We start from the raw sequence: 13,101 nt of genomic DNA on the forward strand, positions 1-13,101 counted from the left end.
CAGCAGTGAGAAAACAGCAGTGAGTCCCTCCCACCAAAGGGGATGATGTAGTGAAAACAACTGAAATCACCAGCCTCATTTCAAACATGCAAAAACAGGAACCTAATGGACCAGCAGGCAGCCAAGGTATGTGCTCTACCTCTGCCTGTCTTCAGAATGAAATTTATCCCTGGCTTAAGTATGTTTAAGCACATATCTTTTACATAGGCACATGGTGTAAACATTCACTACCACAGCAATTGTGTAGCAATTCCAGTAACAAAGCTTTTAAGACTTCCTTTTCACTGGTTGGTAAAATCTGTGCAAAATTAACATCTTTCACAGGCTGTTTTTCTTCCCTTCCTAGAAAGTTTTAGCTAAAGCGGTTGAGGCTTTTTCAAGATCAAGAAGAGGAGGAGAAAACTGTCCTTCAGGGTGCACCAAGGTGCATTCCTACAGTCACCATTTCCAAAGCTCCTGCTTTTTCCATGCATGTGGAAATTGCCACAGAGGCTGAAAGAAGCCTTGAAAGTTCTGGCAAATGTGGAAAGCCAGAAACCTCTGGGGGAAGAACAATCTTCTGTGCAAGACAGGAGGCACAGCCTCTGTCTACAAGGCACACAGATCCTGTGAGAGGGAGCCAGCCTGACCCACAAGGTCTGTCAAGGAGCAGAATGAGAAAAAAAAAAAAAGAAAAATCACCTCTCTTCTTTTAATTCCTTCTCTAAGTAAATACACCACATCTTCTCCCTCACAGTCTGTAGCTTTGAAGCCTTTTGTCCAATTGAGAAGGATACCCTATAAAGCAAGAAAAGAGGTTATCAAGTTGTTAGGACTCAGATGTTATTCTGTACACTTAACATCTCAAATACCCAAACTCTTCTGTAAAACATCACTTTAATGTTATGTTTTACAGAAGAGTTTCTGTGAAAAGGAATATCTCCTTAGTATGTTGAATTTGTATCTAAACCAACTAATTGTGATTGGGCTCTAAATTTCCAGAGCAATGCAACAAACTAAAAAAAATAAAAAATAAAAAAAGAGGTGACAGGAACAACAAACTCAAAAACCCAAAGAAGTGTTATAGAAAATAGGCCTTTCTTAAAATAAACCCCAGCTAAGCACACAGGAAACTATTAACAGCTGCAGAGGTTGGTGCAAGGATGTGGCAGTGAAGAAATTAAACAGGTAAGTGTAAAGGACACAAGTCCATTTGTCGGGGGTGTGCTGCAGGCCACACTGTCACCCTTAGGGTGACACAGCCCATGGATTCTGGTGCAACCACTCCATCCAGTGAGACAAGATCTTATGGGAGTAGGCACTGGCAGCAGGGATGGACTTTTGCTTACTGCCTGCAGAACCAGGGGAGTGTCACAGACCAGCAGGTTTACACAGATGGAAAAAACATAATGCCTTAAAAAAGGGCTATGACCACCATGGAAAATTTAAATGCTCTTATCTGCCACAGCCACAGGCAGCATTTGCATTACCACCCTTAAAGGGACTATTTATAGGAGCAGCTGTACTGGTCAGGGTCAGCACAGGAACCTTCCCCTCGTGTGACCTTCCTGTAGATGTCACGTGGGTGACATGAAGGCACAGAAACCAGGTCTGGCATAAGCACAGAAGCAGATTGAAGAGATACTAAGGAACTTACAGCATCCAGACTGGTCTGCTTGCAGGGGAAGGAAAAGGTGAATCCAAGAGGAAGACGTGCTCCTTTAATCCCCATATAATCCAGGAAGTCAGAAATGCAGGTGACGATGTGATCAAACAGCTTTGAAGAGAAAAGTCATAATATTTGAAGTTGCACATGTTATGTGCTCTTAAGGAGTTATTTAAAAAGCAGCAGTGCAGCCAAGAAAAACACAAATACCTCTTCTCCTGTTCCCTGCATCACCTCTATGGGAATGGCATAGATCTTGTTGTGCATCTCCACTGTTCTCCTTTTACCACTGCGGATTTTCACCAGCAAAACTCTAAAGTTTGTCCCTCCGAGGTCAAGTGCCAGAAAGTCTCCATTCTCTGTAAAAGAATATGTGTGCATATTTGAAGAACCATAAGTAACATCTGAAGAAATGCTTCTCTCAAAGTATTTTGATAGCAAATCCCCTAAAAACTCAATTGGGAAGATCTTCATCAAAGGAGGACTTCAGGTGTTGCTCTGATTATTTTGTTTTCCTTTAAATCAACAAGGGAAAAAGGACTCACACAACTGTTCCCTGAGAGAGAGCTGAAATTGGGCCAGCCACCCTGAAATGCAAAGTAGCCAAGGAATGGGTACTTTGGGTTTGGGTCATATGGGTTTGGGTTTATGATTCCAGTGTGACCGTGTTCACAGGGGTCCCAGGATGAGGGAAGAGATGAGGATCTGACTCCATGTTTCAGAAGGCCTGATTTATTATTTTATGATATATATTATATTAAAACTATTCTAAAAGAATAGAAGAAAGGATTTCATCAGAAGGCTGGCTAAGAATTGAATAGGAAAGAATGATAACAGAGGTTTGTGGCTCAGCTCTCTGTCCGAGCCAGCTGACTGTGACTGGCCATTAATTAGAAACAACCACATGAGACCAATCCCAGATGCACCTGTTGCATTCCACAGCAGCAGATAACCATTGTTTGCATTTTGTTCCTGAGGCTTCTCAGCTTCTCAGGAGGAAAAATCCTAAGGAAAGGGTTTTCCATAAAAGATGTCTGCGACATCCCAGCTGTGGTTTCCCCCCTCAAGCCGTGACTTTGCTTGCACCCTGAGGCAAGGACACAGCATCAGGCTGCCAGCAACCAGCACAGGGGCCAGCGCTGAGATCTCCTCCTTTGCACAGCTCAGGCTCCTCTTTGCTTGCACCAGATCTGCTCAGCTTTGCCAAACCCCGCACTGGGAGCCCGTTTTGGGGCTGTAACCCAGCCAGCATCCCCGCCGCACCGAGGGCGCGCTCTACCTGTCCCATCGGGCGTGCTGCGCACAAAGGTGGGCAGCATCTTCACTTTGGCCGTGTCGTGAGTCTTCTTCTTCAGCCCCGCCTCCATCTCCGCCCTCATCCTCTTCTTCACCTGCAGCAGCTGCTCGTGGGTGAGCTTGAACTCGGCCAGGGTCTCGTCGATGAGGCGGTGCTGCTCGGCCAGCCGGTACGCCACGGCCGTCACCATGGCCGCGCCCTTGCCGCTGCCGCTCTCCGACAGCAGGAACCGCACCTCCGAGTCGGGCACCAGGCGCCGCGTGGTCTTGTGCAAGCGCCGGGCGTACCTGCGGCCAGGGGAGGGGAGGGGAGGCTGCAGGGCCGGCCTCGGCACTGCCAGGCCCTAAATCGGAGCTGCATTTCCCCCGAAACTGCCCTGCCCAGGCCCTGAATCTGAGCTGCATCCCCCCAGAATCGGCACTGCCCAGGCCTTGAATCTGAGCTGCATCCCCCCAGAATCGGCACTGCCCTGGCCCTGACTCTGAGGTGCATCCCCCCAGAATCTGCACTGCCAGGCCCTAAATCTGAGCTGCCCAGTCCCTAAATGTGCACTGCCCAGGCCCTAAATCTGCACTGCATCCCCCTCAGAATCTGCACTGCCCAGGCCCTAAATGTGAGCTGCATCCCTCCCAGAATCTGCGCTGCTCAGGCCCTAAATCTGAGCTGCATCCCCCCCCAGAATCTGCACTGCCCAGGCCCTAAATCTGCACTGCCCAGGCCCTGAATCTGAGCTGCATCCCCCCAGAATCGGCACTGCCCAGGCCCTGAATCTGAGCTGCATCCCCCCAGAATCTTCACTGCCCTGGCCCTGACTCTGAGGTGCATCCCCCCAGAATCGGCACTGCCCTGGCCCTGACTCTGAGGTGCATCCCCCCAGAATCTGCACTGCCAGGCCCTAAATCTGAGCTGCCCAGTCCCTAAATGTGCACTGCCCAGGCCCTAAATCTGCACTGCATCCCCCTCAGAATCTGCACTGCCCAGGCCCTGACTCTGAGCTGCATCCCCCCCAGAATCTGAGCTGCCCAGGCCCTAAATGTGAGCTGCATCCCTCCCAGAATCTGCACTGCCCAGGCCCTAAATCTGAGCTGCATCCCCCCCCAGAATCTTCACTGCCCAGGCCCTAAATCTGAGCTGCATCCCCCCAGAATCGGCACTGCCCTGGCCCTGAATCTGAGCTGCATCCCCCCAGAATCTGCACTGCCCAGGCCCTAAATCTGAGCTGCATCCCCCCAGAATCGGCACTGCCCTGACCCTAAATCTGCACTGCCCAGGCCCTAAATCTGCACTGCTCAGGCCCTGAATCTGAGCTGCATCCACCCCAGAATCTGCACTGTCCTTCCCCGCAAAATCTGCGGTGTGAGCCCCCGGCCTCTGCACTGCCCAGCCCCAAAATCTGCACTGCATCCCACCCAAAATCTGCACTGCCCTTCCCTACAAAACCTGCGGTGCCATCCCCCAAAATCATCACTGCCCTCCCCACCAAAATCTGCACTCCATCCTCCCCAGAATCTGCACTGCCCTGCCCCCCAAAATCTGTGCTGCATCCCCCCAAAATCTGCACTGTCCTTTCCACCAAAACCTGCACTGGATCCCCCGCCCCAAAATCTGCACTGCCCCTGCCTGCAAAATCTGCACTGCATCCCCCCAAAATCTGTACTGCATCCTCCTCAGAATATGCACTGCATCCCCCCCAAAATCTGCACTGCCCTTCTCACCAAAATTTGCACTGCTCCCCCCCAAAATCTGCACTGCCCTTCCCTGCAAAACCTGCGGTGCCACCCCCCAAAATCTTCACTGCCCTTCCCCCCAAAAATCTGTGCTGCCCTTCCCACCAAAATCTGTGCTACATGCCCCCCAAAATCTGCACTGCCAACACCAACCCAAGGCAAGGGGAGTGGGCAAACTCACCATGCTCTGACTAACTACAGCCTCTCAAGTAGGAAAACTGCCAGGGAAGTGCAGTTCTTCCCCACTTCTCCCTCCTCCTGAATTTCTAATTTCTTCCTCCCTCGTTCCTCCCAAATTTCTAAGCAAAGCCAGCAAAAAGCAGGGGAGAGCATCAGTCTCATCCCCTGAACCCAATCCTGGATGGAGAAACTCCCTGGCTGCAATACTGCCCCAATTCCCTCTGCTAGGGTCCTCTCCTGAACTCACTGGTTTAGATGGTGTGGGAAACAGTTAAGAAACCAAAACTGTCCGTGCTCATTATCTTAACAATCCCCAGACCTTGCCCAAGCTGGAAAAGCTAGTCAGAACAGCACTCTTGGAAACTTTTTTGTTCTATGGTTTTCTTTAACACAGGAAAATAACTTTTTCAACAAATAATGAGAAACTGAAAATGAAACATTAAGCACACTTCTCCTTTCAGAAGTTTCCCCATGAACATAATTTTCTGATTTCTACATAAATCTATACAGCTGTTTCACTAAAAGTGTAACTTTCAAGATGGGGAAAACAGGACAAAACCAGTTTTTTAAAGGCCACAGAAATCTAAGCACTATTTCCCCCCCTGGTTTCCAAGTGTATCTTCAGAAAAGACTGGCAAAAATAGGGTTAGGAATGGGAACTGAACTGGAAATGGAGGTGAAGGTGAATTAATGCAGGTCTCCTCACAGCCCAATCAATGGGCACAAAGTAGTATTTTATACAAAGAAACTCTCCTCTCCTCCCAAGAGGTCTCTTGATGACACCTTAAGCTATCTCAGATCACTGTAGTTTTCCCTGACTTTGCAGTACTCAGTCACTCAGGGTTTTGCTTCTTTTCTTCACCTAAAAGACCTCTCTCCTTTCCCCCAAGCTCCCCAGCTCAGACCGGGACCCTCGTGCCCAGGGTTTGGGTTCATCATCTCACAGCCCACCTGGGTGATGCCCTGGGACCACAGGCAAACCAGAGACCCCTGGGTGACCCTGGGACCACAGGCAAACCAGAGCCTGCCTGGGTGATTCCCTGGTACAACAGGCAACCACCAGAACCCACCTGGGTGACCCTGGGACAACAGGCAAACCACAGCCCACCTGGGTGATGCCCTGGGATGACCCCTTTGCGAACCACAGCCCACCTGGGTGATGCCCTGGGACAATCCCTTTGCAAACCAGAGCCTGCCTGGGTGATTCCCTGGTACAACAGGCAAACACCAGAACCCACCTGGGTGACCCTGGGACCACAGGCAAACCAGAGCCTGCCTGGGTGATGCCCTGGGACCACAGGCAAACCAGAGCCTGCCTGGGTGATGCCCTGGGACCACAGGCAAACACCAGAACCCACCTGGGTGATGGCCTGGGACAAGAGGCAAACCAGAGCCTGCCTGGGTGATATCCTGGGACAACAGGCTCACTCCTTTGCAAAGCAGAGCCCACCCGGGTGATTCCCTGGTACAACCCCTTTGCAAAGCAGAGCCCGTGGCAGCTGAAGTGCCAGCAGCAGGAGAGCAGCACTCACTGTGGGTGCATCTTGTAGAGGGAGCCATCCACGCCCACGGTGGTGCGCAGGCGGCCCACGCCCTTGTTGTCCCTCAGCTGGTTGAGGATGGCCCCCAGCGTGGAGGCCACCAGGTTGGCGGAGCGGAAGGACACGATGGTGCACACGTGCTGCACGGCGATGCAGTCCTCGGGGGACGGCTCCACCCCCAGCCTGGTCAGGATCTCTTTGGCTTTGTTCAGACCTTCTTTGCTCCTGCAAAGAAAAAGGGCGCTCCTCAGTGGCTGTGTGCTGGGCTGCAGCACTGAGGGACCTCCAAACATGGGTGTCCCTGCCTGCCCGGGCCTTGAGAAAGTCAGAAGGAACATTTCTTAGAGATCTGGACTAGAACGCTCCATGAGGCTTGGAACATGCATTCATTCACAGATGGAAAAGCTTTCCATCAAACTGTTCCCACCAAAGCGTGTTTCCTGGTGCAAACATGCCACCTACAAACACTGCAGGTACCAGGTACCACTGCCACCTACAAACACTGCAATCCCAGGTACCACGGCAGCCACACCATGGGGAGGACCTGGAGGAATTCAAGTGTTTTTTTCACTACAGTGAGGCTTTAAACTGCAAATGGCTTCTCTTGAGCATGAAGCAGCAGCCCCACAGTTCAGCACACCTAATCCCACACTCATTCCTTTGCATGCCTGGATAAATTAAGCCCAGTGTGAAAGACAAAACCCTAAGCAAAGGTTGCCTAAGCAATTTCATCCTAATGGGTCTCTTTTCAGGCTTTTACAACCCCACTGAATCTTTGCCTCTTACATTTTATTTTTCCTCATTAGCATCCAGCATGAGAGCAAATCTTCTGGCCAAACTTCTCCTTGTCCAGCTCAGCCATTTCCCAGACAAAAATAAAATGGGTATATATCTTGTCATGCCTAAGTGCACTCCATACATCTTTTTAAGGACTCTTGCATCTTGCTAGCACCAGCTAGAAATTTGAAGCTACACAGGCATGTGCCCCCTACTTATAACCAAAGTGCCTCTTCAGGAAGTAAGGTGGGATTTCAGGGCAAATTTTTGCTCTTAATAACTGAATTTCTCAACAATTGCATTTTTCTCACTGCTGTTCAACATTACTTTGGTCCACAACACAGACCTCTGTGGTTAAAACAAATTAAAAGCTAAAATTTAAGGAAAAGCTGTTCAGACAACATGGTCTGCAAGGAGAGGAGTAAACTGTGGCAGGAGGAACAGGCATTATAGAAGTTACTGGCTGTTCTCTTGGAGTCGTACTTGCCATTTCAAAAAGAAAATCCAGCCCAATGACTATGGTACAAACTATCCTGGTGATGTGAATTTCAAAAACACAGGGGGGAAGAGCCTGTGAGTACTGAGCAAAGGGGTGATGACACTCTAAGAAACCAACTGGCACATAGCTCAGAGGTCACCGTGCAGCACTCGGCCCTGCCTACGAGATTGAACGCTCTGCCTTGTCACACTTGTTTTCCTCCTGCCCAGCAGTCCCAGGGATACAGCAAGGAGCAGCACAAGCATTTGCTAGGAGGCACTAAGCCAGCTCACTGCCATGTTTAGCTGCAGGGTAGCAGCTCTGTGAGCAGTGAGAGGTACTGCAGCTCGTACCCTGAAAGCTGCGTGGACTGGCAGACTTTAGAGTTCCTCCCAACACAGAAGAAGGGAGAAATCTCGGGGAGGAGGGCCCAGACTGTCTGCTGGGGGTCCCCACATGCCAGCTCTGTACAGGCAGTAGAGAATGGCAGATATCCCCAATGCAGCACACAAAGCAACAAGAGCAGGAAAATTAACATTCAGAGTCACTGTGAAGCCCAAGGAGTGAAAAGGGATACATTACTCACTTTTCAATGGCAGAAACATGCTTTGTCTCAAACTTCCCTTTGGTGAGAAGCTCAGGGGTGATTCTCCCCTCAAAAAGCAGCCCCTCCTTGGCCATCTTCACCAGGATGAGCCTTACCAGCTCCCCCATGTACAGCCCACTGACCATCTTCTCAAACCTGCAGGAGAGGACAGCAGTCACCCACGAATCCATGGGCAACACTGGGAAGCAGAGCCCAGCCAGAGCCTTGCCTCCCCACAGGCAAAGCTTTACTGAGCTGCAGAATTGCTAACACAAGAGGGAAATGGGGCACAGAACAGAAAACACACGTCCACAAATGACTCACAGCTGCTTGCCAGGATTCAGGGATCCGCGGTCAATCTCCCGATCGAACTCGGTCCTGATGTCTTCCAGCGAGCCATCGTCCCCAAAGGCCCCCCACTCCGTGTTGATGCACATCCTGCCCTCGTCCCCCTCCACCAGGTCGATGTGCCTCATCTCCTCCATGTAGCAGGCGTTGGTGCCCGTGCCTGGGGGGAGGCAGAGCAGGAGGTGCTGAGCAGGGCAGGCAGAGGCAGAGGCAGAGCAGCCCGCGCCCGCCCCGAGCGTTACCGATGATGAGGCCGACTTCGCAGCGCTGGTCGTCAAAGCCACAGGTCATCATGGTGCCCACGGTGTCGTTCACCACTGCCATGATGTCTGCATCGTAGTCCTGGGGAGCAACAGGGCAGGGGCATTTTGGAAAGAGTTCTCAATGAGTTACAGACAGGAGCTCTGAGTTGCTTTTGATGATGCAGTTTATTTTTTTGTCTTCTACGTAGGTAGGAAGGGTGAGTTTGGCTCACATCTTTACTGCGTGGTTCGGAAGGTCACAAGACTCCTAGTTACAAGACCTTTTAAGGATTTATTGACTATTAAAACACTATATATGTTTCTGACTCAATCATTAAATATTTCATCTTATGGACTCATGCTACAGTGTAAGCTTTCTTTGTCAATCATATTATAACACACAAACATACAGTACTGCATTCTAAACTTCTTGTTTACCCTTGCAGCTACTTTCATTTTTAAGTCTTAAACTCTAAACTTTCCTCCGCTTAGCTTAAGGTGTTTCTGCTTCAAACTATAAATCCACATTCTTGCTTCTAGCACCTAAGTTTGGAAGCTTTTCCCAAGGTCTCAGATCAAATCTTGTGTTTAATGCTAAACTTTGGCTGTCAGGCCCAAAGTTCTGAGAATTCCCTACATTTCAAATTCCAACAGCTTGGGCCACAGGGCTGCTCTGGAAAACGCTGCTCCTGTTCCTCACCAGTTTCCTTTCAGCAAAGAGTCTCACAGGGAACAGGAGACAAATAATCTGTCTGAATACCACAGCTCGTCTTTTAAAATATTCCCTGTTCTGTCTGCCAGCTCCCCATCCCACGTAGCCAAGAAGGCAGTGAGAGCAGACGAATGCAAGCAATAAAACAGCACCAGGATCACTCTAGAGAGCACAGGCCTGCTCTCACATAAGCACACAGGCAGGAAAGAAAAGGCCTATACACGAGGGAGAAGGAGCTTTGCACTGAAACATCATGGAATGGTTTGAAGCAGTTGCTTGAGGCATAATCTAGAAAATATTTCTTATAGGTTTACTTAAACCATCAATGTGCTTTATTTCAAGTGAAGATTTTAATACAACAATAATGTAATTAAATAAATTACATGCAGCCATTCCTTTCCAGGTTCTTCCGTGTGTGAGATTCTGCCAAGTCTAATGATAATAACTGACTCCAGTAGTGTTGTTTGGTGAGGGCAAAATTCAGGTTTGCTTGAGTCCATAACTGCCCAAAGAAAGCAAATACTTCACACTTTCCAATGAATTTTTGGATGCTGAGTAATCAGCATATGACCTGGCTGCAAGCATCATGCAAACCCAAATTCATTCCCTCTCACGCTCAGTGCCTTTTTATTTGTTTAAATCAGCAACCTGGTCACCTTGACTCTCTATAAAGTCAACACAGAGAAACTGCAGGGAGCAAGAGCCTGCTGAGCCTGAAATCCCCTTCTCCTCAGCTCAGCTCCTCTCCTGCTCCCACGCACAGCAGGTGCACAGCTCAGCTGAGTGCAGTCCAGGAGAAAAGGAGAAACAAGTTTCTCAGGAATGGGACTTAGTGTTGGTATCACTGAAAAGCCACAGCACTGCCACACAGCACTTCTTCAGTATTTGAAGAGTGATAAAATCACTGAAGGTTGCCAGCAAAAATCCACGACACAGCAACTCAGCTCTGTGCTGTGAGGAAAATCACAGCTTCCTCACGGCAGCTCTGGCGCCGCCTCGTTTCTCCAGCAAACCCACGCACTTTCATGCAGGGAAGCAGAGCTCCACCACCACTCAGACCACCTGCTCAAGTGAGTGACATGAAGAGAGGTCCCTGACAAAGCTGAGATGCGGCTAAAAGAGAAGAAGAAGTGCAATTTACCCCGCGTTTCTTGATGGCCTTGTTGAGCAGCCTCACGACGTCTGCTCCCTCCACTCCGCTCGCTTTGAAGCGCTTCGTCCAGGTTATCAGGAAACCCTGACAAAACAACACAGCAACATTCAACACAAGACACACACTGATTTTTTTCTTTTTCCTTAAAAACAAGATTTTATACCTCAAATGAATCTTCAGGTCTCTTTTCTCACATGACCTCTGTGACTGTGTTCACAGGGGTCCGAGGATGAGGGAAGAGACGAGGTTCTGACTCCATGTTTCAGAAGGCCTGATTTATTATTTTATGATATATATTATATTAAAACTATACGAAAAGAATAGAAGACAGGATTTCATCAGAAGGCTGGCTAAGAATGGAAAAAGAATGATAACAAAAGCTTTGGTCTCAGACAGAGAGTCCGAGCCAGCTGACTGTGATTGGCCATTAATTAGAAACAAGCACATGAGACCAATCCCAGATGCACCTGTTGCATTCCACAGCAGCAGATAACCATTGTTTACATTCTGTTCCTGAGGCCTCTCAGCTTCTCTTAGGAGGAAAAATCCTAAGGAAAGGGTTTTCCATAAAAGATGTCTGTGACAGATCTCTAACAATTGGTGATCTTAGAACCTAATTACAGTGAGATGAAAGATGGAAAATTCTTTTCCCCTATCCCTTGCTAGAAAATGGTGTGTTTGCATTTTGTATTTTCAGCCTACTCTTCTCCTTGCTACTCCTCGACAGTTTTTCTTGGAAAACCATTTAATCCTTTTGGGCCATGGAAATAGAGTGCTTTCAGAAAAAGCTGACTGAACAGGACTGACTACAGAGCAGGGATGTGATGTTGGCATCCAGGATTCAGCTGCAGTGGGGATCAGGCTGCTGCAAATTCACTGCCTGGACTCCCATCTGTCTGGGCTTGTTTAACTGTGGGATTGTGTTTATGGGTTGAGGCAAATGAAAATACTGGAGATGTAACAATGCATGTCCCTACTTTACAGCACAGATCAAAAAGGAAATCCTGGTATTGAATTCCTTGCCTGCAAACCATCATGAGGAGCCTGCAAATCCCCCAAGGTAATGACTACATTGATTTTTTGCTATTTGCATAATTCCTGGCTGAATCAGAGCATTCAGTGCACAGGTAAATAATAATAAAAGAAAGAAAAGAGCATTGACAGTAATCGACTGACAGAAGGACAACTCAAACCAGCTCAGCTTTCCATACCCACCACAATATTCACATCTGTCACAACAGGAGTCCAAACAGCTAAAAACCAGAACAGCTGAAGCCTGTAGGCACAACCAGCCACTGCCCAAGTATATGTTTGCCCACATCTCAGCTTAAAAATCAAATTTTCCCTCCAAACTGAGACAGCTACAGGGAACAGAGGGTCAGGGCAGCTCCTTCCAGACCAGGAGATACTCTCCTACCCCTTGACCACAAACTCAGTTTGTGCAATTTTTCCCAATGTGCTGCCCTCGTGGGCGCCATTTAGAAACCCAGCAAAGCCCCATGCTGCTGTGCAGGGAAACTGTGGGCAAAGCTGGCACAGCCTTCATGGGCAAAAAGGGCACCTTGTTTCACTAAACTTTTATAAGAAACTGGTCAAACCACACTGGCAAAGAGCAGCTCCTCTCAGCATGACTGGCCGCTGTGCTGGAAGGAATTTCTCCTTCCCCAGCAAAGCCTTGGCAGCAAGAAGGAGCCCTTGGAGTGCAGCAGGGTTGAGTGGGGCCCAACCCTGCAGTGCCCGTCTTATCACCCTTGGAGCAAACAGGGACCACCTTGCCTCCTCCTGCTCCCCAAGCACAAGAAAACAGCACCCAGGCAAGCACAGCCTCGCAGAAGCAGCAACCCAAGAACAAACCTGGCCCACAGAATCCAGAAAAACATATCTTTCAAACACTCAAAACACATCAGCAAAACTGTCAATATTTTTTTTTGTTGTTGTAGGATTTCTCTTCAAGAGGAACCCTCCCTTGCCTTGTTACTGCCCCACTCCACTCTGGCACTGCTCAGGTGTCCCCATGGCCCCCTGTGCTGCCTGCCCCTGTCCCACACGAGCAGGACTCCATCCCAGGTGGCTGCAGCAAACCAGCCCACAAACAAGCACCTTTCATCATGCAGCAAACAAACCTTCCCAAGGGCAACTCAATTTCACAACCACAACCCCAGCACGGCTCTGCTGTGGTCAGGAGCCTCACCATGCACCACAGCCAGGTAGGAGAGCTGCCTCATCCTAGGATCAACTCATCTCTTCTGATTGATGCAGGTAAAGGCAGCTCTCTGCTCTGAACTGCTTTCAGACCCTCAGTCAGTCAGCACCCTTGGGTTCAACTCTCAGCACTGCCCAAGTATGAAATGCAATGAAAATCATGGCCTCACCTGGCCCTCCTCAGCACCAGCATCTGGGGGGCTGTTGCACCAG

At 49.2% G+C, this 13,101-nt stretch overlaps 1 protein-coding gene across 1 annotated transcript in view; it reads right to left on the reverse strand.

Moving 5' to 3' along the window:
• The window catches only part of LOC128944958 (hexokinase-1), a 37,863-nt gene that overhangs the window by 7,639 nt on the left and 17,123 nt on the right, over positions 1–13,101 (reverse strand). Inside the window, exons 5-13 of the mRNA XM_054288463.1 lie at positions 10,675–10,770; positions 8,822–8,921; positions 8,556–8,739; positions 8,232–8,387; positions 6,382–6,615; positions 2,925–3,229; positions 1,856–2,004; positions 1,637–1,756; positions 682–777 (exon numbers count right to left, since the gene is read on the reverse strand). Coding sequence (XP_054144438.1) covers positions 682–777; positions 1,637–1,756; positions 1,856–2,004; positions 2,925–3,229; positions 6,382–6,615; positions 8,232–8,387; positions 8,556–8,739; positions 8,822–8,921; positions 10,675–10,770 — 1,440 coding nt within the window. The remainder of the gene's footprint in view (positions 1–681; positions 778–1,636; positions 1,757–1,855; positions 2,005–2,924; positions 3,230–6,381; positions 6,616–8,231; positions 8,388–8,555; positions 8,740–8,821; positions 8,922–10,674; positions 10,771–13,101) is intronic.

Source organism: Melozone crissalis, unplaced genomic scaffold (assembly GCF_028551555.1).
Source record: "Melozone crissalis strain CALT ecotype California unplaced genomic scaffold, PUWL_Pcris_2 ptg000062l_1, whole genome shotgun sequence".
Taxonomy (NCBI): Eukaryota; Metazoa; Chordata; class Aves; order Passeriformes; family Passerellidae; genus Melozone; species Melozone crissalis.